At 39.6% G+C, this 27259-nt stretch overlaps 2 protein-coding genes across 2 annotated transcripts; both read left to right on the forward strand.

The window, feature by feature from the left end:
• The first annotated feature begins 317 nt into the window (after positions 1-317).
• LOC137286141 (ganglioside GM2 activator-like) lies at positions 318-7611 on the forward strand. The gene is made up of 4 exons (XM_067817816.1): positions 318-423; positions 883-1069; positions 2277-2457; positions 7400-7611. The coding sequence occupies exons 1-4, from the start codon at positions 336-338 to the stop codon at positions 7541-7543; spliced, it is 600 nt and encodes a 199-aa protein (XP_067673917.1). The 5' UTR covers positions 318-335; the 3' UTR covers positions 7544-7611.
• A 7206-nt stretch (positions 7612-14817) lies between these two features.
• Positions 14818-26762, forward strand: LOC137286811 (carbohydrate sulfotransferase 15-like). The gene is made up of 6 exons (XM_067818814.1): positions 14818-14914; positions 22334-22453; positions 24332-24488; positions 25337-25490; positions 26140-26287; positions 26581-26762. Exons 1-6 carry the CDS (start codon positions 14818-14820, stop codon positions 26760-26762), a joined length of 858 nt encoding a protein of 285 aa, XP_067674915.1.
• The last annotated feature ends 497 nt before the right edge of the window (positions 26763-27259 follow it).

Raw genomic sequence — 27259 nt, forward strand, 5'->3', positions numbered from 1 at the left:
TAAGTGTATTTCACACATGGATAGCATTACCTCTCTCATTTATATAGCATTTCCTCTCGCTCGGTCCGGGTGATTAAGCATTGTCGAACCAATGAGAATGAAAAAAATATCATACCATAAATTTGTTTTTCAGGACTGTCAAAGAAAGTGGTCTAGTGTTAAGTGTCCACTGATAACCTTCCTACAAAGATTCTTGGGCCGCACCTCTGGTGTACAAAGGTTACTGATCTAGTGCAAGTTCTCCACTAACGTGACAGATAGCTGACCTCATTCCATTCCAGTGCTTACACTTATTTCTTACTGGGAAACACATAACTCTTACCGCTCCCAAAGTCATGGCGACACTCGCATTTCTCGGCATCATCACCCTTCTCCTTGTTGGTCAAACAGCTGCCAAATCCGCTTTCAAAGTGGTTGACTGCAGTGAGTGTTATCTGGTTCCTGTATTTTTACATCTGAACTTTCTGCTACTTCCTGTAAAGGAATAACTTCATGGGCTATAGTTCTAGTTTGTATGTTGTTTTACGCCGCATCTGGCAATCTCCCATCTCTATGACAGTGGTTTGTCACTAGGTGAGACTGGACCAGACAGTCCAGTCATGAACAGCATTGACATTTGGCAGTTGGATACAATAACATCAAAGGTCGGATTAATGTAGTAAAAATATTTAGTACTGCCTTTCATGTGTCACCTGTTCATCATATATATTATATATATCCATATTTCTGCAGGCCAACTTTATTACCACCAATAAAACACAATACTCGACGGCTAAAACTAGTTCACAAATGGGGTCCTAACACACAAGTGGAACAATCATCACTGGTGAAGTACCTCAGCAAAGACCAAGTGACCTTTTCTGTTTACCATTTATTATTCAGGTCAAAACAAGACTGAAGAGCTGCTGTCTATCACAGACGCCCATCTGGATCCCACAGCTGTAGTAATTCCAGGCAACGTTACGGTATGGGGAGCGGTCAACATCTCTCAGCCCATCGAGGGCAACATTACCGCGGATGTGATGATCGAGAGGAAGTTGGGTTTCTTTTGGGTGGAGATACAAACCCTGTAAGTTTTGATACATACTTTTGCTACTCAAGGGCGAGTGAGTGACTGACGCAAAAGCAAGATGACTAATGCCTGATTGCTGCTTGAAGCCCCACTCAGCAATATTCCAGCTATTTGACACTTGTCTGTCAATATTCGAGTCTGGACCAGACAATCCAGTGATCAACAGCATGATGATAGAACTACATAACTGGGATACGATGACTTGTTTCAATCAAATCTGCGAGCCAGATCCCCCGAGCCCGTTAGTCGGATCTGACATGCTTGGGTTGCTGAAGTGATATATACTCAACAATATACCAGCCATATGGCGGCGGTCTGTAAATAATCGAGTCTGGACCAGACAGTCCAGTGATCAACAACATAAGCATCGATCTGTGCAATTGAGAATCGATGACATGTATCAACCAAATCAGCGACCACCCGATCCCGTTAGTCGCCTCTTACTACAATCATAGTCGCCTTTTATGGCAAGCATGGGTTGCTGAAGGCCTATTCTACCCCGATCCTTCACGGGTCTGGGTTGCTCAAGACCAATTCTAACCTGGAACCTCACACGCTAAGCTGAATGATGTAAATAATGTGAGGAATGCTCAGTACTGCTACGATGCATCACTAAGTCACGCGTTTGATTCCCTATATGGGTAAAATGAAACCCGTTTCTGTTGTCCGTGTTGTGATGTTGAAATATCTTTTACCTCACTCACTCATGCTCGAATCGTACAAAAATAAACTGTATTGGGAAGTCAATTCATAAGTAAGTTTTAACCAGTGTCATATTTCACAAAGCTATTGTTTTGTTTCCATACATTTAAGACGTTCGCGAGGAACTGCAGTATTTGACATAATTATTGGTCTTCGAAATTAAGGACAATGCATTCCCTTCGTGAATTTCATGATTTACTTATACTATGCGCATATAGTATGCTAAGTTAAACTGCCAATCGCGTGAATGAGTTTACTTTAATGCCACCTTTAGCCAGTAATACGGCAGGAATAAACGTGGAGAATCAAACTGTGTCTTCGACCCGACGAGCAAACTTTTTAAGCTACCCCTGCGGTAAGCTGCAAATCGCACCTACGTTTTATTAAAACAATTACCTAGTTTTACCCTAAAACAACTTCCCATCATTACAAGTTTGGCTTGTTTGTTTAATGTACGGAACGGAATTTAATAAATCATTATTAATGCATTACCCTTTTCCAGCAAATTTGATCTATGCGATCTGATTGGCCCTGACGTGAACAAGACCGTAGAATGTCCGAAACAACTTGAAGAGAACGACATCCCATGTGAGTGTCCTTTCCCACCTGGAATATACGCACTGAAGCACCACGAGCTCTTCACCATAAAGAAAATAAATAAAAGTCTTCAGTGGTTAGTGAAGGTGAGTGTAACTCCTGACATATCCGTTTGGTGTATTTGTTTCACAAGGTGTGTGCATTCGGATGATTGTGGTTATCCGGGCTAGTCACCAGCTGTAGTATCGCAAGAATAATAATCAGCATTACTCACTTACCATTATCATCACCATATTTTATGTACTTCGCCACTGTGTTGAAAGTCTCATAAGTGTTTTCACTTCCATGGACATCTCGTGCAATTTGTGTGAAACAGTACGTTCTCGTGCCCAGCATGCGATGCAGCACATTTGCTTGCCTTTTATGTCAGATATCACTTTCAGATGCCCCTTTTTTCAGAGGCAGCACTTCCATGTGCGTTTCATGTAATTCAGCACTTTCACGTGCCCTTAATGTGAGACACTATTATCATGCGTCCTTCATGCGAGTCAGCACCCTCACGAACCCGTCATGCGCGGCGGCACTTTCACCTGCTTTTCGTGTGAGATATCGTTTCCAGGTGCGCTCCATGCGAGGCAAGTGATGCAACAGTTTCACATGGTTTTGGTGTGATGTAACATTCTCACTTGCCTTCATGCGAGACACCACTTCTTGTTGGAATATCACAGCAAACAATTCTACCGCTAGAGACATATTAGATGATCCTGCGCACTAAACGCAATTGTGACAAGAGAGGTGGTACAACGAATTGGGCGAGTACACTTGGCTGCTACAGGTAGCTTGACGATTATGCACGTGCAATACATGCTAACCGTGACATGAAACATCGCTACTGATTAAAACCTGTCTCGCTACTGTGTAACACCTGTCTTCCTACTATTTTACACCTGTCTCAGTACTGTTAAACAGATTTCAGTTGTAGTAAAAAATGTCCAAGTTAGGAAAACATGGGCAAATAGTTCATTCTCAGGCAAGGGAGATAGCATACAATGTTATCATGTATATGGACAAAAATTGTGCAACCAAAGCAGATTCTCTTTTACAAAGTAGCCTTGCTACTGGACTCTAAACGGCAACTTTAAAGCGCATTAAGGCAGAGAGCGGTAGGAGTGCGAGTGGACCTACATTTATCAGTCCCACCAAGTTGCGCAAACCCAAAACCTGCAGTTACAAACTTGATGCTTTCGACCGGTGTGCAGTCCGTCAATTTGTACAAAGTTTATATGGCGTAAAAAAACAACTACCCACTCTGGATACGATGTATGATATGGCAAAGTGCCAGTTGAACTACAAGGGTTCTACGGAAAGTTTTCGAAAACATCTCAAAGACATGGGGTTTGGGTGGCGAAAAACGCAGTCAAACCGTAAACTTTTAATGGAGCGTAAAGACATTGTTTCCAAGCGTTTGCCATACTTGCGTGCAATAAAGATGAAACATGGTTGCATGTACACCACATTGTCCCAAAGTGTTGGCAACTTGAGGGTGAAGTCGTAATAAATGGGGTTCAACCTCCGTCTAGCACCGGACCTCGGCTTATTGTGGTTCATGCAGGGGGTGAAAACGGTTTAGTTCCAAATGCTTTGCTTGTTTTTGATTACAAACTCAAATCAGCAGACTATCATGACGAGATGAACTTTGATAATTTTTCCACACGGCTCCAGGAAAAGTTGATCCCAAACCTTCCAGTGCACTCTGTCATCGTTATGGATAATGCAGCATATCATAGCAAGCAAGTGTACAAATGTCCGACAACCGTCAACAGAAAAGATGACATAAAAGCGTGGCTACAATGGCACAATATCTCATTTGATGAGAAAATGCTTAAAGCCGAACTATTGTTTCTTGCAAAATCCAACAAACCGGGCCCTGTCTACAGAGTACACACGATGTTGAAGCAACATGCTCATGATGTACTACGTCTCCCTCCATACCACGCAGAACCAAACCCGATTGAGTTAATTTGGGCAAATGTGAAAAATTATGTCGCTTCACAAAACTTGCAGTTCACAAAAAGTTCCTTAAGAGTTGCCATAAATGAAAGGATGTCTGCAATCGGTGCAAAAGAATGGTCGGAATGTTGTAAACATGTTAAAACAATTGAAGATGGTTACTGGCAACGCGAAATCGCAGTAGAAAGGGAAATATACAGACTAGTGATTGACTTAGGACTTGCAAGTGATTCAGACACCGAGACTGATTCAAAGAGTGATAATTAAAGCATAAATCAGTAAATCCGCCAAATTTTCCAGCATTGTTGTGTCTTGTATAATACTTGCCACATACTATATCAGGTGTTTTACTGTTCCCATACTTTGTCATAAAAAAAGAGTAATCTTTGGTGAGTTGTCTGTATTTTATATTTTTTAGTCACTGATAGATCTACTGAGTCTGGTACTGAGTAATCCCCAAACCGACAAATTTGTGTACAAAGATATTTCTCACTGACTTATCAATGTCAAAAGGTATTTTCAGTTTTCTGTACACAATTTTGGTGACCATAATAAAAATATGACAGAAATTTGGAAATATTGTTTGAATACTAACCATTTCTCTAGAACCGGTTATATGAATTTCCAAGACATGTATTCCCGGTCGATCACCAGCGGAATTGTGGACGAAAATCAGCCCGGATAGTGAAATAGGAACAAAATTATGGGATAAAAATATTTTCCTCTTGCTACTTTGATTTAGCCACCACCATTCAGAAACAGATAACTTTTAACATATTAAAAATGAAACACAATTAACTATATGTAGTTATTATCTATTTAATATTTAGCAGACGAAAAGTCAACTTTACCCATTAAAACAACACCGCATATTCCTTCGAATGATAAGACTGCAATTTCAGGCATAAGATACTGATATTCCACTCTAACCTTTAGTTAAAACAAAGACAAATATATGATTGGGGCATTGACAAGCATTATAGATACTCAACAATTTTGATAAAAAAACCCCAGGAAAATGTCATTTGCTTCGTAAAATGGATAGGTGGTCCGAAACATATTTGCTCAGTATATTGTGTTGAATCAGTTCGTTGGGATTGTACCTGTTCCCAAATCGAGTGTGCTATAGCAATTCATGCGTGAAACGCACGGGGAAAATGAACTTCTCGATATTTATCAGACAACCTGTCTCCCTCTTGTTTCAAGTGGATTGTTCTGTGGGGCGTTCCCAAGTATGCAAATTGGGGGTCATTTGTAAGGTCGTGGATCATCTTATATGTGTTTACCAGTATGTTGTCACAACGTCATTCTGTAGTCTGCAAGTTAATTTGTGACCTGACGTATGTTGGGTTGTCTTGTTGTATTTAACGTTTATAGTTGGATAGTTTTCTCAGTAGTGAGCAGTATAAAGGAAACATGCAGAAATTCACTTCAATGTTTGGTAACAGTTCCTCCCGTGCCTCCATCCCAAATAACATTTATAAATCGAAATATACTACAATTATTAACAAAACCTAACACAACAATTACTAGGGGATTCACAAAAATAACTAAATGCCCTCAAATTAAGCACAATATAATATTATAGGGTTGAACCTTTAAGTGTTACCTCCGTTAATCTGCGGAAGAAAGAATATGGGGGAACGGAACTCTTTCCCAATGTTTACTCATCATGTTGCATGTTGTTTTGGTCATGAGTTCCCCGAGGTTGTAGCTGAATAGTGAAAACAAAATTGTCAATGTGAAAGGTTTTACAACCTCTATGGTGACAAGAATACGAAGCGACGTTATAAGGTTTGCGGAGCCCAAAGCATACCGTTTCCTCAGCGTTAATTTGCAACGTTGGCTTTACGACATAACGTTATCAATCCACAACCTTTCCACAGCGCAACGAAAACAGTGTGCGTTAGCTGGGATGCTGGTTGAGTTCAACGTCTCTCTAAGTGGTGATTGTATGTATGCTTCTGACAGTAACATACATTTCAATGAGAATGTGACTGGTTCCGTCTTGTAAGGAGGCACTCGCACATTCCCGCCCTGTAAAACAGGACTTCCACGTGTCCGTAAAGCAAAACAGTCACGTGTACAGGCTGTTTATTGCATTCATCACTGTTTAAAAGAAGCCTGTCACTTCCTCACACCTGAGTGAGTTGTGTTTTACGCCGCACTCAGCAATATTCCAGCTATCTACCGGCGGTCTGTAAATCATCGAGTCTGGACAGAACACTCCAGTGATCAACAGAATGAGCATTGACCTGAGCAGTTGGGAACCGAAGACATGTGTCAACCAAGTCAGCGAGTCTGACCACCCGATTCCGTTAGTCGCCTCCTATGACAAGCATAGTGGCCTTTTATTGCAAGCATGCCCTCACCAATGTTTCCTGTATAGGAATGTATAAACAATGTATGTTGACTTAATGGTGCTCTATTAATGATGAACGCGGGATACTGTAGTCTGTTTACGATGCACTCGATTTTTAAATCCAGCAAGTAATGCAGACGAAATGCCAGTGCTACATATCAGGGACTATACATGTAGTGCTAAGTCCCATGACATTGCAGACACACGTGGCTAAGCTTTGGAGAGTATGTACATTCAGTGAAAACGTAAGTATGTTAGACATATGCTGAGATGAATTTACATGGACGTTTCTTGGTATGTCTGTATATCACACTGTGTTGTATGCACAGGGTGGAAGCGCTGTCCACGAGAAATGTGGAGTTGTCCCCAAAGCAAAGTTTTCCTCGTATGTTGATTATTTTGCATGTATATCACGTTTACAATATCCGCCGACGGGTCTAGAAATTTATAGATCTTTCTGTAACAGCTTGACACCCTCTATTGTTTGTTTCTTCGACGATAATTGAAAAATTACTGACACATCAAAGCCTACACTGTGAATGAAGACCTAAAATCACTATGTCTCCTGACGAGGATGACACATTTCGTGTTGAAATGATCGTTCCGGGGAAGCTCCACATTTCTCGTGAACAGCGCTTCCACCCTGTGTGTATGGCACTATATGAACCGACTCACTACGAATGGGTATTTTACAGTGTGCGTTATGTTTTGTCCAGGGCGATTATCGATTGACGTTGAAGCTGGAGGACTCTGCAACGGATGACGAACTGTCCTGTCAACAGATATTCGTGTCGTTAACAGACGGAGCACCGACAACACCAAAGCCACACTGTAGCTTTTTGGACTGTATATTTGGCTGAAGATGATTAACTAAGGACAACACAACAGTGAGAGGAGACTGTGTTTTTTAATAAATGTGGAAAGGGTTTGTGTCGATTTGACTTATTTCAGGCTTGATTCATACTAGAAAGGTTGAGTTCGGCATTTTTTGTCACGGAATCATTTGCAAAGCTGAGTCGCTTGCTGAACCAACTTCGGATGTTCTGATAGTTATGCATCTGTCGTTGAATGGATTATAAACTTACCCCGGCAAAATATATAAAGGTCTAGATCGAGATGGACTTTATACATGATACCCATGTGGGGAATGGTGACGGAATTTTTCCATGTGTTATAGTTAAGAACTTGCCGTGACAAATGATGTAAGAAACCCCCTGTCAATACACCAAAACAGAACAAAGACAAGTGACTGTCTAAAACATTCAAATTTTGTATTATTAATAAGCGAAGAGAGCACGTTATACAAAGTCAGTGTCACAATACCGATTTCAAATACAATACAAATGAGACAAAATCTAAGGCATTGGGTCACAAAAATATATAGCTACCTCACCAAAGTGCGAGAAGGAAACAGTTATGCAAAATGTAACACAGCGAGGGGTCTGACGGTAGCTAAGATATATGGCGTTCACTACATGAACGCTATGCTACCTCCATAGGCCGCAATGGTGGAAATCCTTTGTCGCACTTTGGAGCACTCGTTACGACTATTGCGCTCGAAAAACCTATATGAATGGCTTCTTTGTACTTATACCTACATGTGCGTCCTAGTTTCGTTATCAAAATATTACAAAATAAATATTTGCAAGCCATCAAACATCTCAGTCTATCGGTCGCATGAGCTGCGCCATTTTAAATCACGTGACGCGAAGGGATTCCCTCTCTAAAATAGTAACACACCTGTTCCAGACCTCGGTGCTTGTTTATAACACATTGTCATACATTTTTAGATAATTAAAAGGATTGTGTGGAGACTTTCTTTCCCAATCAAGACTGAGTGACCACCCAGCCCTTTCAATAACTGTTTTGAAAGGAATTGCTCTGGAGTTTTCAATGCTTTCTACAATATTCATTATACTGGATCATTGCTGCCACCTTGACAGTGCATTTGTGTTTCTGTACTACTCCTAAAAGTTTAACTACAAAACATAGTTTACTAATAAGACATATTGAATGTAGGAACTAAATAATTAATGAGTTAACGAAATAGTTATCGCTAAATTCCATTTATGCTTAAAAAAAAAAACAACAAAAAACAAAACAAAACAAACGTTAACATTCCTCAGTTCACATTTTCCACTGCCTTGAATATCACTTTTAATATTTCCATGTTGTGTTAGGTTTCAAGTACCCAGCTTCAATCCTTGCTGCACATGTCTTCTTTTCCATATTAGCAAACAAGTAGCAAAACAGTGTTTGTTATGTTTCAGTTATAAACAAATACCAAAATATGGCAATTCATCTAAGAAGCAATTTTTAAATGGGGAAGGATCATTCAAATTACAGCACAAAGGCAAATATCATATTTAAACTCTTGTTCATATATCATTGATGAAAAAGGTTTTTATTTTTGAAGTCACTTATATACTTCAATGAAGTCTCAGTTGAAGAAACTCCATTTGCAATCTGACAGTACCTCTTCCTTTTGACAGCAAACATAGCAGGATTTCCAAATTATCAATGAAGCTTTAGTTCAGAAAAGAATGCTTTTCAAGGTGCAAATTTTATTGACTTATATTGAGAACTTTAACAATGATACGTATATGAAATTGTACATGTACATAGCTCTAAAAGCGGTTGTTACTTTTCAGCGTAAATTGGAGTAAATATGGATCAGAGTCTAAAGTGGTGCCTTTTGCTATTTGCAGATTTTTTTCATTTTTGTTTTTCTTGGTTGTTATGTGACTATTTGTACTGATTGTCATCCCTTCCACCGCCGTTTATAACGAAATCATTATGGCGATTGTGACGTTTTCATAATTTGATCACCCGTGAAGGTCCGGGGTAGAATAGGCCTTCATCAACCCATGCTTGCCATAAAAGGCGACTATGCTTGTCGTAAGAGGCGACTAACGGGATCGGGTGGTCAGACTCGCTGACTTGGTTGACACATGTCATCGGTTCCTAATTGCGCAGATCGAATCTCATTCTGTTGATCACTGGATTGTCTTGTCCAGACTCAATTATTAACAGCTTGAATACTGCTGAGTGTGGCGTGAAACTAAACTCACTCACTAACTGTATCGCTAACAATCATATGACGTCATCATATGACGCGTGCACTGCCCGAAAACTGTTAGCTGTTTTTGACTTCAGTACATGTATGGAGACATTTATTTCACCGACTTTCACTGCTTTGTTTAAACTATTTTACGCATTGAATACGCACTCAACCTAAACATAATTAATGCACGTTTGTGGCAGTTTTAGGCATTTCAGAATATGTTTCACAGATTTTAAAAATCTCCTCGAGAGCCAGACGCCATTTTGTTTTCATGTCACGTACTCGATAGCGATCTTCCAAATAACGCAAAATGATACTTACATATGACATGGCGGTAGGATAAATACTTTGTAGGATAAATACTTTGTAGGATAAATACTTTGTAAGCTTCTCCCTCGGGTAATACGGTCTGATGTACACTTTTTTTGTAGCAGTGCTGTTCCTCTCTTACACAGGCCCCAAAGAGACGTATTACCCCTGAGAGAAGCATACAAGTTATTATATCACATCACATTTGAAATAATTCTTACTCCAATAAATATTTTGAAATACACGTTACATGATTGCATCAATGGGATATGCTGCTGAACTAAATTTCTGCCAAGAGAACAATATTCTACTACTGCCTCAACTTGCTCTAATGGCCAGAGTGTCCTTACACAAATTACTGAGTGACAAACTAGCCTTTACACGAACGGTACACATGGTGTTGGCTAGCCGTTATTCAAATATACAAATAACAACCATCATCATAGATTAAACAAATGAATTATTCTAAAAATGTATCGACGTGCAGATGATCCAAGGGACATAACTCTTTCAACCATGTGCAATATGACTAGGACCTAGCAGGCACACAAGCGTTGTTTCAACGATGCAACAAAGTTGAAACATAACCTTGAATTACGCTCTCATAGGCAAATAAGTATTGGTTGAATATTGGTTGCTTATCGGTTGTACATTGGTTGTATATTACCTAAGACTCATTAAAATATAGGTATTAAGATAAGGTACACGTGGTTGGCTTTCATAAATCCGCTTGCACGTACCACATAACTGAAATCCTGTTTTGTGCCAAACGTATACATACACATAAAGTACAATCAACATCAACAATCGATCTGAAATTTATCTGTTCACTTTCAGTCTCAGAGCTAATCATCTCAACTCAGTGAAAGGAATATAAAGTACACCATGCTTCTCAAATGAAATGAACATCCATTGTATTCAAGGGTAATCCGTCCTTTCGGCGCCTCACAACCTTACTTTTTATACATAACGTTTGAATTAAACATTAAAGGTACAGGGTTGGCAGGTAAGTTTAACAATATCCCTGGATTATTCCTAATTTTCCAGGTATGAAATCATACCAATGATAATAATCATACAGTTTAGTGTACGTTATACCGACATTGCTAATTTAACTGGTACAGTCAAATTTTCACGAATTAAAATATTTTCATGTTTACACTGTACCGATAGCTATTAAAATTTAGGTGTAATGAATTTCTTTTAAAACACGGTAATTACCAGTAAACGGAAACACTATTTTCATATTCACTTCCCACCACCACCATTTCTCTTGGTGGCATATTACAGTTAGCTGGCCATAACATCCAACACTGGTTCTCACTGACACTGTGTCCACGACTGACAGATTCTGTTGCCTTGCGAATTCATTTCGTAGTTTGCCAGGTAGACTAAAGATTTTTTCAGACAGCAGTATAAACTGTTACTGAGAAAGCTTGTAGTCCATTGGGCCTTGTCTTGGATAATTACGATAAAATGCGCTTCACAACACCCAGACAGTAATGAGTAAAATGAAAAGGATGAAAGGCGCGGCATCAGAGGTGATTGTTTTACCTGATGATCTGGCTATTCCGCATTTTTAAAAGGCATTGTCATTCCTCAGCTGTGACAAACCTACATCAAAGGCCACACGGCCATTCCAAATTTCCTTGATTATGCACCTCTCACAACTGAAACATCCATTGTGTCCTTTTCTGCAGTTGAGGAATGACTGTGCAGGTGCGCCAAATATGAATGCATTTACTTTGATACGAATGATGTCATCTCCTATCTGCACACGGTTCTAGGACAATTCCCACCCGGATAATTCCCACCCGGACAATTGCCACCCGGACAAATGCCACCCGGACAATTCCCCCCTAGGACAATTCCCCCCTAGGACAATTCCACCCCAAAATAAAAGTAACATGAAGAACATAGTTCAGTTTCAACATTTATTTATTTTAACATATGTACCATATAACAATATTCCATATAAAACAAACATGAAGTATTACCTTCTTCTTGACATACTGATATTATGTTGGCCATGTTTGCCATAATATTGCCATGTTTGCATGTAGCGTGACCTCGTGAAAACACTTCCCTGTAGTCACCTCCTGCTTGTTTGGCAAAAGCGCAAACACACATGGTATAACAGCATCAGCTTTCAGGATCGTGAAGAGCTGATAATACAATTCAGGTACAGTCTTAAAAGTTCCATCAGAAAACCAATGAGATGATCTTGACAAAAGGTCCAGATTTCGTGCCGTAGAGAGGAACAAGATGCGGTTGGGGTTGTCTTCCCCGCCAGTCAATTTGTACTTGCCTGCATTTGTTAAGCGACTCAACTCTGTCAGGAAGTCAGATAAGGAGTCCTCAGCTGACCAGGGTTTGATGTGTTCATAGAGAAAACACTGACAAGTATGGGCCACCATTGGGCAACTGGCGACTTAAAAAGTGACACACCATCTACACTGAAATGTAGGAGAGCTTCTCGATTTCTGAATACTTATGGACACTAGGGAACGAGTTTCAGTGCCTAAATATATATAATGTCTTCAACATTTTTTTCAAAACTTTCAACCACACGTGGTGTTTGCAGGAGACGACGTGCATCTTTGGGAACATGATGGCCTTGTCTACAATATCCTGCATATCATTCAGAGCTGATCGTGTACACTAGTGTTTAGATGCCCATTTTGTAGGGTCTTCAATTAGAGATTGACTTTCTTTGAACGTTTCTTTATCACATTCATTGTGCTCCTCAGATGCGTCCCTGCTCTCAGATACGTCATGTACATACATAAAGCCCTCGCAATCATGGGAGTAAAGCTCAGACGCAACAGTGTCTTTTTCAACATCTTTAAAATGACTTAAATAATTGGTAATTCCTCTGCATGGACCAGTAACTTCATCATTTTCGTTGCTTTCACTGATGGTTTGTTGTGCTAAGGTCTCTGCTACTTATTTATAATGTCTCCATTTCCTCAGAAACGACTTATATTTAAACTGTATGAGGAATAAAACACATGTATATGTGCTGATGTTACTATGAAACATATGCAAGCCATGCAACACAGGTTTATGTTTTAACTCAAGCCCTATTTACCTCTTCTAGCACAAACTGTTAACTGTGTTTTCATGCACAGTAACTATTGTGAAAACCAATCACTGATATGACATGTACAATTTCATTGGATAAGCTACACTTTATATCACAAGATCATTTAAACCTTGTAACTAGATTAGGCATTTGGAGGTGTGTAAGTTAATGTTTCAGAAACCCCAACTCTGTGTATTTTTCACCATAAACGCTGGTCCTTGAGTTGTATTAACATACAATAAGACTTCGACGAGAAAAAAAGAACAGAACTCTTTCATACAGGAAAAGAGTAGTTAGTTTTTAAAGAAGATGTCTATTCAACTGTAAGTCAATTCCGATGTTTTCACCTTCAAAGAATCACTGGGATGCAACAGCTGCATACATATACTTTCAACTTGAAATTAGTTTGAGCCTTTTTGACTGTCAATAGCTAGTGAATGTGCCTGTTCAAATTTTGCAATGGGGACACTTAATCAGACATCAACAAACCAGGCATTTAGAGATGCCCTGGCTTCCTATATATGTCAGAAGTTAGCAAGGGGCCTATAATTAAGTTTCTGATGACATTCAAAAACTAAAAAGGATGGGGTCACATCCAGGTGAAGATGGTGAGTTTATTTTTGCTTCGTACTGTATTCCTTGTTATGAGCGATAGCACATCATTCTGATTAGAACATGGCCATGGTTTAATTAGTATTGAAAATAGAGCAAACGCTTTCACCTCACACATAGATCTGATTCCCTGCAACACACAACATACCTCTCCACGCGTCGTTGCTATCGTCACTGATCGTCATCACCCAAAATACACATACCGAGGGACACAGTTTCCTTAGACCACGGGACATAACTCATGCCATGCGTCATTCCATTTCTTACACAATTCATATTTTTTTTATTCCAAAGGCAAAATATTTTGTTATAATGTTCTTAAAATACCCTACGAAGTCTCTCGCATTTCATATTATATACTTATTGATATATTACCTCTATGAATTGAAAAAAATATTGTTGTGTGACATATTATTCAGGAAAGTAAACTCAAATTGTTGTGTAGAACTGGAAGAACTAAATGGTTCCAAAGGAAGGATACAGCACCCTGAAAAAATCATATTCATCACACTGGACCCAGAGGCCTACACTGCACTACAGATGCATCGGGCCGCTCGATATATTAACACAAAGGAAAAATAACATTAATAAAATATGGTTTGTTTGATATTTTATTTCGTAATTGCCTCTACTAGCTGACTGATGAAATTGAGGATGAAGGCCTTATTTACCCGTCCGTTGTACACCGCGGTATTGAGATTTCATCATTTTGTTTTTTAATCATGCACCTGGGTGACCTAATTACACATTTGTGTCAGCTCATTCTGCAGAGTGAGAGACTTTCTGGAACCTTATGGTCATCCCCTGATCACGATGACGACAAACGTTCTGGAACCTATGACTCATGATCATGACGCAGGTGTGTGACCTCATCCTGATGACGGAGAGAGTCATGGAATCAGTGACACAGGTGGGTGACCTTAGGTACGTGAAAATTCGTAAAACAAGAAATGAATCTGGTCTGACATAAAGGTAAAACATAAACGAATGAGTTATTAAGGTAAAATAGCATTGCCTTCATTTTATAAATACGGCATGATGGAGTGGTCAAATTTAATACCAACATGGCTGAACATGGTTGGAAAGTTGACTTTGCCCCTGGTCAGAAAGGTAAACCTCAAGTGCTTATTGACGGTTTCCATTACCAGCAGGTCACTAAAGGTGAATTTGTACATTGGAAGTGTGTCATTAAGACATGTCGTGGCATGACGGTTGGGGATGTCTGAGAAATACCTCCGACGATGGTCATGAGGATGAAAGTGACACTAAAATGTCACAAATACACAGACGAACTACCTACACACACGCATTCACACACACACACACACACACACACACACACACACACACACACACACACACACACACACACACACACACACATTTATATTAAGGTGAAGTGTGCGTGTGCGTGTGCGTGCGTGTGTGTGTGTGTAAAATTATCTGTATTGTGTATTTGGACAGAAGTGTGTTAATTCATGGCAAATAGATAAATATTTATTCCCTTTTGTTGGGCAAATCCAATACGCAAACACAGGTGACTGCGTGTAGTTAATACGTGCACTGAACCATAACGGGCGTTGTTTTAAGCTGTAGGTGCTATGGGATGCACTTCTTATGTGAAGAAATCGCTCACGCAGAACGTTTTGGAAGGTATGATCAAGTTTAATCCGGCTTTACATACTGTCTATACAACGATGCAGACTACGATAACAGCGTGACCTGACATTGCCGAACTCACATTAGCAAGTGTGACGACACGAATTCGTTCAGATAGTGTCAAACTCTTTCCTACCACATACGATTTTACTGGATATTCAGCGTGTAAAGGTTTGTTGTTTTATATTCTTTACACCATTTGCACTCATTAACATAAGTGCTTTTAAGTCTGTTCAACCGCTTCACGGTTCAATGAATTTTCTTAGCCATCATTTCCAGTAACGATTCGCTAACTGTAAAACCACTTCAAACTCTGCTTGTCCGATCACTGAACTGAATTATTCCCGTATCCCTCGAAACGACGCGTGCCGATATTCCTTTATACTGACGCGTGCCTTATTGGATTATATGTCAAGTGGTTGAGCCAGTTTGGGGGATAATATGCCAAGAGATTGACCGAGTGTTTTGCATACCTACACAATGACAGTATTGGATATCAAGTATAATATGAACATGGAGTTACACTTACCTTACAATATCCACAGGCTAGGAATGTCCAACGAATCACACAAGCACGGAATAACACATCCATTGGGAAAGTACCAAACCAGGGTGCTCATAATGTTTTGTTGGATGCAACAACAAAAGCTGAAACAGGACCCAGTAGCCTTAGCCTTTATTAGCAATCTAGCAGCCAGTGAACATCCCAGCTACTTATTGCCATCATATCTATTTCCTGTTGTGAAAAAAATGATTACCAGCAAAAACATATTCATATGCATCAATTTGTTAACGCATTTAACTCTAACAAAATCATATGAAACCTCTTGGTATGACCATGTTCATCGGTTATCTGGCTGGGTGCGATGGGGACTGAAAACGAAACGCATGACAATGCCTGTTGTCCAGTAATATTGTTGTCGGCGCTTTGACGTTGGCACCAACCATACATACAACATATGTAAACGGTAGTGAGGAAGGTGTGGAAGTACGTTTTCTTTTCTTGTTGCATGTCAAGGAACCTGTTCAGATATTATGAGAAACATATTTTCATGTAACTGTGGCCAATATATCTACCAAACCGAGGATAGTTCATGTCTACAAACATATGTACAAAGTAAGACTTCGCCAATGGAAGACATGGTTCAAACATATTTATGTCCATGCTATATTTGAAGCTGGCATATTTTCACGCCTCCCCAAAAAGCAAACAGAAATTGGGAATAACGGCACTGCGGTTACTGTAGGAATAATGGCCTGCTGGTTACCCTTTTTTCGCTTTCTTTCAGTGCAATTCAGTGCATGTTCTAACGTGTTCTTTGACTAACTATCAAAATTTAGGGTGTTCCCATGCATTTTGTTTGTAGTAAGCTTTAAAAAATTAGAACAAATTTATTCTGGGTAGTTCTGCGTGACACGTGGGAACATTAATCTAACTGCAAAGTCCACGGTCACTAGGAGAAATTTAACGTCACTCAACGTCAATACGTTATTAACGGGTATGACCTATCGTGTATAATCGTTCGTGTATAAACGTGGCCAGTAACGCGAGCCCTCCGCAACCGTGCACGACGATGTTGCTGGTGACGATTCCATAGCCTTGTGATGGTACTTGGGTAGACATTCAAAGCTCTGACCACATCTGTTGGAGATTCCGCTGCTTCCAAGCGACCATTAATTTGTAGTAATGTTAGTTATCATTTAATCATTGTGTTTTTGAAAGAATTAGATCTGTTTCAGGACTTGTAAATAGATAAATATTTTATGATTGACATTGTTAGTGGCTGTATCCTCGAAGGGGGTTGAAGTACCGTAAAATTATTGTCCTCCTGAGAGGGTACGTAAGTCCCAAAACATTTGGAATCATATTTAATCTTCCACTTGCATACAATCGCCAGCAGCTGAGGGAATGGTGTAAATCCAGCTATGCAGGTAGCAGAGGAACTGTAAGTCCCCGTGGTCCCCAGTATGGTGATCTACCCTCTGTTGTTGGCGATCTATGGCCTGTTTTTTATATTGTACTGTCCAAATAGTGATACTATTATATTTTATAAGTTTCCATGCTAGTTTTAATACTGACTGTGATGGTCTAGTGGTTTTACTGTCCTCCGTCGACAGGTTCTTCATAATATGCATAATATTTTCTTTTTTTATGTCACGTATGTTTTCGTCATGATATGGCTGCAATATTGCCGGAGTGACGTTAAATATTTACTCACTCACTCATTCCAAGCGACCAATGGCGTTGTTGCTTCACAGAGATTTTGCTCATGCTGCACGTGCAGACGATGAACTTCTCTCAAATTAACTGGAAACGAATACGTTTTGGCGAAATATTCGATGTTTACTTCTGTTTTCAAAGTGTACAACTTTTATTATATTTTTCTGACAATCAGTGTCTCATCACGTCACATACAATGAGCTTGTAACGTTATTACATATATTTCTCTTTAAAATAGAAAAGTATCCCCTTTGCGTTTCTTTTCTATTTTCTTTTTAATAGCATATATACCTAAAGGTCGTACATCTTAGCTTTATTCCATACAAAAAATAAGAAGAGGATTATGAAAGATGCAAATTCCAAAGCTTAGATGATAATTTTGAACTTTTTTGTGTAATTATAAGATAATTAAGTACAACGAGACCCACAGACTGAAAATGATAATTGTCAAACACCCCAAAGAGCATCCCGGTGACATCGCAAACTTTAAATTGCCCGAATTCTAGCGGCTAAGTATATATGTGATACACGTATAGGTTAATCACTTTTAGAGGGTACCTTTTTAAGTAAACTCTGCGAGGGCTTTACCCGAGTAGAGTACATTTAAACAATTATTGCAGTCAGGGTGATGAAACGGCTTACACCATGAGAGCATACTTATTTCATACGCTTGACGTGTGTTACGCGTGATGAAGATTATCAAAATAAGTACTTTATTTTTTTAAATAGAAATAATTTCCCTAGATCAGTTAATCAGTTATGCTAAAAATTTGAAAAAAATTGGATCTAAGTGGTTTCCATAGTGGTTTATTGTTTTGGTATTTGACAGCAGTAACTTTGCAGTCTGTGTGTCACACGACAACTGGCTACAGCTTATGATCGATGTTTACCGTGAGCATCCTTAACAATATGTATTTGTGACGTGTAACATCATAAAGCGGTATAAATGAAACTGCAACCTAAACGTCAATGTTTTGGTTTCTTAATCAATAGCTGACACACTACATGCTGTGCTCGATACCATCTGTAATGGTAAGTTTAAGGAAGATACCTCCTTCACACTGAGCAGGAGTGACGTAGTCGTGATGGCGTGTTGAAGAGCTATCAAATATATATTCTTAAAAATAACCAAAACGTGACATGCTTGGAGTCCATTTACATAGAACAGATTCAAACATGAAATCACTGTTCAGTTACAGTAATATCATCAATTTACAGACAAAAACCAGAAAGTGTTTTGTAAATCCACAGAAGTCACTTGGTCAGAGCAAAATGACCAACATGAGACATTGACGACAAGAGATGCCGAATGCTGTCTGAGGGTTTGATGCTGTTGCTGAAGCGCTGCGTGTAGTTCTTGTAGTGTCTACGGTGGCGGATTACGTTGGCGTAAGCGTCGAGCAAGAGCATCCCATAGATGGGAAACAAATCGTGTGATCGAGAAAGGCAAGGTAACACATGAACGTACTTTAGCTGGAGGTTGTCTTGTCAAACACGTGTAACATGAGGTCGACCATTATCATGATCCAAAGATCAACCATTGACGCTGATAACGGGAATGACGTGACGTTGAATTGGTCTTGTGACTAAAATTCTGACTTCCCATACTAAATTGCGAACTGTCTTGCTGGAGATTCGACGCAATATTGGGATTTGGATTGAGGATTGCTGCGTGAATTCGTATAGTGTCTTAAGTGGCGGATTACACTGGCGCTGATCAAGAGTATCCCATAGATATTAAAGGGGAACAAATCGAGTGGTCGAGAGAGCCATGGAAACGTTACACCCGAATGTTGTTGGAGAGAGTCCTGGCGAGCACTGTCATGCTGGCAAGATCCCCTGTTGACGTTGTGTCAAGATGTTACGTCGAACTGGCCTTCTGACAAAGAAGTTCCGACTTACCGTAGTCGATTGCCCACTGTCTCGTCGGAAACTCTGCGCAGTCCAGGGATATGAGTTCTTGTAGATGATGCGGCCGCAGCGCGTGAACGAAGGTGTCTCAACCCGATGTATCGATCCTCGGCGCCGTTTGTCATTCTTGGTCGATCTGACCCGGATCTGCCATTAACACTCCCTGTATTGTTGTACTGGGTCCATAGGTTTGAGGTGGTATGTCTGGAATCGCCGAAGAGCCTTACTACCCATGCTGAGATGTCCGTCCTTGTAAATGGCCGACGTGTCGTTGAACGTCTGTCGGTCTTGGAATTCTATAGTGGCGTAAAACGATGCAACGTTTTAAAACCCATAGTGACAAGCTTCAGATTGGGATGATACAAAGTTTCATGATGCACGTGCATTTCATGTGCCACAAGCGATTCAATACAAACTTAAGAGTAATGTTACGTTTGTGTTCAACCTTTCCCTTTTTAACGATTTGTCGTCGGCATCTATTCTTGCACATGTTGGGATTGAGCATACATTGGTTTGTGTAAAATTGTTTCTTAAAATTCAAATTGTTCCTATTTCAAGTTTCCTTTTTGAAGAGTATATAATGACATGGGGGTCATTGATATTCTTCCAGTAGCGACTTGTACCCGAAAACACAAAGAAAATAGATGAGGTAGGTATGTTCATTGTCACATTTGCACAAACACAAGTGATTGAAAGTGTGGAAAGTCTGTCTTCCATTGTGCCTGGGCTTTCGAATCAAAATTGAGGCTGGCGTTTCAGCACCCTTGTTTTTCGTAGTTTTTGACATTTTTGTCACTCAAACACAACGAATATTGAATCAGTTGCTTAACTGCATGTTCGAACATGTCGTTTACAGTGCCCCTTAAAGTTCCATTTACCTTAGTGCATGTAAGCCGATCAGCCCATACGTTTCATATCCACAAATAACCCTTACCAGTGTTTATCTAAAGTATGATGACATTATTTTCAGTGGACATCATGAAGAAAAAACACATCCTACGGATCGTGATTTTCACAGTGTGTGCCCTCTTTATTTATCTGTGGGAGAGCAGACTTGTGTACCATAAGACCGTCAATGCATGGAAAGAATCAATTTTACACGCTGGACATAATTCTCCAAACAGGCAGTGCATTGGCGGAAAGTCACGGATAGAAGACCTTCTATGCTTGGTTTGTGGCTTGCTAGCATCACAATACTGTATATATGTTATTTAACAATGGTAATGAATTAGTTATTTATAGTATTTCAGTCCGTTTAAACAGTAGTATTCTATAATAGTAGCTTCAAAACTGTAATTGCTACTTAGGTTGGTGGGGGATTGTTTAGTCAAGTGCTTGTTACGCCGATGAGCCAGGTTGGACTGAATGTCTGGAGCTCATTTGTGATGTCCCCTGCCGTGATACTGAACTATTACTAAAAGTGATGCACAACCATACTCACTCACTCACTCTCTATTTCAATACAGGAGAGGCCTAAGTTCCTTCCAAACTACAAAAACCCATGCTGGTACTCTGACGAGTCTGGGAAACGCGAACTGCGCTGTCTTCCCTACTACCATATTCTGGGTGTGAGCAAGTCAGGAACTCAAGACCTTTCTATTCGAATTAGAGCTCACGAAGACGTACTAGGCACTAGGATCCGACAAGGCAAGAGCGTCTATTACTGGAGCAATTGTAGATATGGTACGTGCAACCTTTAACTCGGGTAGCTCTGGTACTATGACAATCGCTTGAAGACATCTTTGCTGTGTGCCTTTCCACAGTATACCAAGCCTTGCTGTCCCGATCAAGTCATGAAATGAACCAAATGCTCATGTCATCCTTTGGAAAACACTTCTTTGCTATGAATAAGTTCTCCATCAGATACACACTCTTTCAGTGTGTTTCGTTTCTTAATTGGCTAACTCATTCAACATTTAGGTTAAGCGGTCACACAGTCATTTAGAAATATGTTGTGGTGTAGGCGAGACATCTAACTTCCCTGTGTATAGTTTTAATCCGTATCCGCTTCTCCTTGAGAGTCAGAATCCCAGGTACCCTGCCATGTTGATCGGTGTTTGTCAGCCTCATACCTTTGCTCGTGGGCCTAACCAAAGTGGTAATCACCTCAGACATGTCACATCATTATATCATTCCATACTAACAGTCCCTGATAAAACTGGCAACAAAATACATATGTTCAAAACTCATTCATTTGCTTAACTTCAGGACGGGGCATCAAAGCAAAATTCCTAAGTATATATTTTATATAGGGTTTTCCAAAAGGGGAGGAAGGAAGGAGGAAGTCTTTGAGTGAGTGAGTGAGTTAATATTTAACGTCACATCGGCAATATTGCAGCCATATCGTGACGAGAACATAGTGACATAAAAAGGAATATATAGGCATATTATGAAGAACCTGAGGAAGTCTTTGAGGCGCTACTGGAGAAGTGTATCCGCGTCTTGCTGCGAAACAAATCCTCGGGCAATCGGGGTACATCTTCTACGAGCGCTAATAGGTCCAACACACGTTTCTTGAACTGTATTTGCTGTGCATTTGTGAGTTCGTAGAAGATGGCAATATTGTGTCTCTAAGAGTGTCTCTAAGATATACTCAAATGCAGCTGCACCTATTCTTTTTGGAAATCCCTATATAAAATACACAGGAATTTTCCTTTGTGGTCCTACACCATCATGCTGTGTAGTACTACTGTGATAGTAGCGTACGTTTATCTGAAAGATTTATGAAGGTTTGTGACGGATAAACACATCAGTAGCAGCTCATAATAATGATGTTTATCGACATTCAGGTTTCACCCGTCAACTTGAATCCATGAAGCCATGTAACTTCACCAGTTATACTCGAGGATTTCCTGCACAACTTATTGAAGAGAATGTCACCTCTACCAACTTTCATAATAAGATAACAGGTTAGGTAATTATATGGTTGTTATGTCAATGGAACAGCTTGATGCATCATAATGAACATTTTAAGGATAACCAAAACCTAAAGAGGTGTTTCTGGTAACACAAGTATGATTCAGCTCAGTTTATTTGCAGAAGATCGTGAACGCGTTGTTGAATCATTGCCTGCTTATATGGCCTAGTCCAGGCAGACCAAGTAAGAAATTTATGGATTCCAAAATAATTTAATGTATATTGTAAACCAAAAGTTACTGTGTTCTGTAATCTGATTGGTTGAAAAACATGATTAAATGGTATTAGATTCCCGGAAACTGAAAGACTATTCACCGCGTATTGACACGTAAACAATTGTTTTGTTGTGTCATCGACAGTGGTGACGTCATTCAAATCATATTGTGACGTAAAGTTAGAGTGACGTCACAAATGAGCAACTCCAGATGCTACCATGAGAACCAGCTGAAACGGCCAGCTGATGACACTTCACTTCACTTATCGATATCAAGATAAGTTAATAAATTTACGGATCGATGTGAACATGAAACCATCGCAAGAGGTATAGAGAAAATTGTTCATCTGCTTGGACTTTGTTTAGATTCCAATACTACTACCACATGTGCCCATCATTTTATTCATAAAAGAAAGGCAACGTACATTTTAGAATTGTCGTAGGTTCAGGCCTTACAGACATGCATCCATCCACACACACACACACACACACACACACACACACACACACACACACACACACACACACACACACACACACACGCACACACGCACATACATACATACACACATACACATATACATACATAAATACATACATAAAGCGCTCATACATAACCATACATAATCAGTGGGGTTACTAGGGATTCAGTGTAATTGTTCAAAAAGCGTTGAGTCCACTTTATCCGAGCCTTACTCTATATTAGTTAAAAGGACGTAAATTAAATCAGTTTCAATGTCTTATTGCCACCCTTTCAAGTTTTCTATAATAATCTCTGTCAAATCGTGATTGATTATTCAGAAAGTTGACCGTTACGCCGTATTCCTTATGGTTCCGGGTATTCGATTCACATTCAGAGGCGTACATGCGGGTACTCGATTCCACTTTTGCCTACCCGTCCCAGTCGTTGAATGATATCGGATGTTTTCAAAGTTTGAATGATGTCCCTCTCATGTCCGTAGCAACAGATTTAACAGTCACAGTGACGCCATTTACGAATATTGGTATACATCTGTAATATATACTAATGGTGTGACGATTCACTGACACGCATCAATCCATGGGCGGCCGATATTTCATATATTATGTCATCCTTTCTTCGCATTTCATACCAAAAAAAATCAACATGTTCAGTAGTGCGGTAGTACGCCATCTAGAGAAACATTGGTCAACTTTTGACTCGTAAGAGAGATATATTCTTAAAATTCAGACATTTTCAGAAAGGAACCAATGTCAAACCTTTTAGACTTCTAGGGTAAATAAATCATGCCTTGTCTCATGGACTGAATCGATACAAAGTTTTACAGTATCGTATATCCCGATGTGATACTTCAAACGGGACACGATACATCGATATTTATTCGATGTTTGAACATTGTCGAATAGCGACATCTGTTAAGAAAACGACTTACTTTTGTTTGATGAGTAACATATATGCTTACTTATTTCCCCTTCATAAGTGAAATTCTGAACAAGAGCTGTCAAATATCATAAAGTCTTTTTTCTCTTCTCTGAATGCTGTAAAGTGGTTTTGCTTTGATCTTCAGGTGTTTTATAGTTTCTGTTAGAATTAAAGATTTTAGTCTCGTGATACGTATCGTATCGCCACCCTTACATACTACCAGCACTAATGACAAACCGTTTTGACGTACTGCAGGGGACGGGACACCGGTAGACTTCTATAATTTCCTAAGATGGAAGATGATCCCCCAAAATGCAGGCCTCAAAGAACCCGTGGTTCTTAAACCACACCTCATGAAGCACATGTATAAAGATCCCAAGTTCATTATTATTTTGAGGAATCCCACTGAAAGGTAAGCATGCAACCGATGGTCCTAAACTTACTGATGCATTTATTGATTTCACAGTTTGCGTCTATGAACCATCATTGGGCCACACAGACAACACTTTCGTGATTAGTTGATAATTCAGGTCATTACGATCAATACCACAGTCTTCATATCTTAAGTTAATGATTAATTTTGGACCGATTTAGATCCGGGTTGGAATGCTTGTCATGAGACGACTGACGGGATCGGGTGGTCAGGCTCACTGACGTGGTTGACACGTGTCATCGTATCCCAATTGCGTAGATCGCCGCTCATGCTGTTGATCACTAGATTGTCTGGTCCAGACTCGATTATTACATTAACCACAAAGCTGCAATATTGCTGAGTGTGCCATAAAACTGAACTCACTCACTCACGATTATATGAGACGTATGCTAGGGTATGAATGTCTGTTTGAATATTTTGAAGAATACCTTCAAATGGAGGTTTAAATGTCAGTTATAACAGAAAATTCATTTGTACCAATAAGGACACGAAGTGCTACAACTCGAAAAATGATGCCACTTCCAGAGAGATCACACTCCTGTCCCATAAGCTGTTTTGTCTGTTATTCGTGTTATTTTTCATGAGTGTGGAAATAGGTGTTTGTAGATTTATTCTCCATATTACTTGACTGTCTACTTTAAAAGTCATATGAAGGAATACAGAGATTTTAACATTAACTTGCAAGATGAAGATACAAGTTTTCAGATGATCGATGTCATTGTATTTGCAGTAAGTCATTCTCTGTATTACATCAAGTACGACTGTTTAAGCGGTTTATGTAAAATAAATAAATATTGTATGACTCAAACAATGTACGATAACTGCAGACTGTACTCGGATTACACATTCCTGAACCACGGGGATTCGCCTCAGTCATTTCATAAGGATGTGCTACAAGCTATTCAGATCGAGGAAGGTTGTATGAGGAACAACTCAGTACGGCGATGTCTGTACAGTTTGGATGTTTATAGACAACTTCCGGTAAGCCGCCTGATTTCCACACAGCTCTGTTAAGGTATCATGTTCAATATAATTGCTATACATTTATATTTATTCCTCTATTTGGTACCTTACTGAAACAGGATTCAGTGCGTTATACATGATCTCATTGGCATAATTACAAAGAGTTACTTGGATGCCTAAGGAAAGTATTCTACAAAATCTACGTGATTTTGTGCCACGGTAAACCCCTACACATTCGAAACAAACCCTCCAGAAAACAAATTTGAATCGTATTATGCGATAAGTTTGTCTACGAATGCCCTCTCCTCTTATACAGTGACCTCAGATCTACGTAACTGCTTTTCTTTGTGATGTCACTTACGTGTGTTGAAAAACAGAGCAATATTGGGTTGGACTGACGAATGATTTAAACGCGGCATTAATGGGCATAATAGATTACAAAGCAAGCAGCAAAATAGTTTACTGACAAATTGGGCTGACTAACAGTCGATCATTGTCTTTGGTTTGGTTACTGCAGGGACGATATGCTATTGTACAATACATTTCAGCAAGACAGTTTAGCACAACGCCATTGTTTCGTTTTAATCGCAACGTGTCGCAACATTACATTGCCATTTGCTTGTTTCAGTTTCTTTATAGCTTTATTACATACGCTTATCTTTTTCAGACCCGCATCTTCATCGGATGTTACTCAGTGTTCATGAAGGAATGGCTGAACGTTTTTAGTAGGGAACACTTCCTTGTCCTAAGGACTGAAGACTACAACAACGACATGGAGGGTTCACTGCGAGAAGTATATGACTTTCTAAAACTGAGTAAGTCATTTATAATACAAGAAAAAACTGTTGAATATCCTCTTTTCAATGTGGTAAACCAGAAAATCGACAAAGAGCTCGTAAACAAATTTTATTACTACCCTTTACCTATCCTGATAAATTAGGGCGCTGGGGGTAGTTTGGTGTTTGAAGCGTTCGAACGTCACACCGAGGGCCGGGTACGATGCCCCACGTGGGTAATCTGAAGCACGTTGTCCTCGCGCTGTGAGATCGTTGAGTATTGGTGAAAACAGGGTCACTCTTTCTTGGAGGATGAATATTTTTTATTTCAGATTACACAGACGATTTCCTGAGCAAGATCGCCTGCATACCGCACATGCACGTCACTGAGAATAAGAAGAAAGCTGGACCAATGCTTGAAGAAACACGTATATTGTTGAACAATTTGTACCGACCGTACCTCAATGAGCTGGCTGATATACTCCAAGACAAGAAGTTCCTGTGGTTGACATGACTCACGATATGTAGATTATGTACAGGAGAAATGCACAGAAGACTGCTCTGATAAAACGATTTCATTTCATTTGTTCATTAGTGATGAGAAGATTGTAGCACAATGGGAACGTATGTGTCGCTAGCAGATTGGGATGAACGAACAGTGCCATTTAGAAAGGTAGTCAATATGAAATAAATGCAAGAATACCATCACCACAAAAACAAACCCAAGTCGATTGAATAGCAATGAAAACACCTTCTGCACGTGTTTGAAAATTACATACAAAGAGTGATAATACTAGGGATTCACGTCACATATTGCATTCTGCCATCACTTACACATTCTCATACTTTGGGTGGATTACCCCTTCCTGGATTCAAACCCTGATCCTTAAGAAAGGCACTTTTCGACAAAGCGATTTCCACAAACGAGAAAGAACAACGGTATTTCTGATGAAGTGATTTTTGTATCCCAACACTTCCCTTCAAAGGCACTTTACTGAGAAAATGATGTCA

Source organism: Haliotis asinina, chromosome 6 (genome assembly GCF_037392515.1).
Source record: "Haliotis asinina isolate JCU_RB_2024 chromosome 6, JCU_Hal_asi_v2, whole genome shotgun sequence".
Classification (NCBI taxonomy): Eukaryota; Metazoa; Mollusca; class Gastropoda; order Lepetellida; family Haliotidae; genus Haliotis; species Haliotis asinina.

Coding starts and splice junctions, on each gene's coding strand:
- LOC137286141 (XM_067817816.1), top strand. CDS start 336: ATGGCGACACTCGCATTTCTCGGCATCATCACCCTTCTCCTTGTTGGT. Junction 424..882: donor TTTCAAAGTGGTTGACTGCA/GTGAGTGTTATC, acceptor TTTATTATTCAG/GTCAAAACAAGACTGAAGAG. Junction 1,070..2,276: donor TGGGTGGAGATACAAACCCT/GTAAGTTTTGAT, acceptor ACCCTTTTCCAG/CAAATTTGATCTATGCGATC.
- LOC137286811 (XM_067818814.1), top strand. CDS start 14,818: ATGGCTGAACATGGTTGGAAAGTTGACTTTGCCCCTGGTCAGAAAGGT. Junction 25,491..26,139: donor ATGTTTATAGACAACTTCCG/GTAAGCCGCCTG, acceptor TATCTTTTTCAG/ACCCGCATCTTCATCGGATG. Junction 26,288..26,580: donor ATATGACTTTCTAAAACTGA/GTAAGTCATTTA, acceptor TTTTTATTTCAG/ATTACACAGACGATTTCCTG.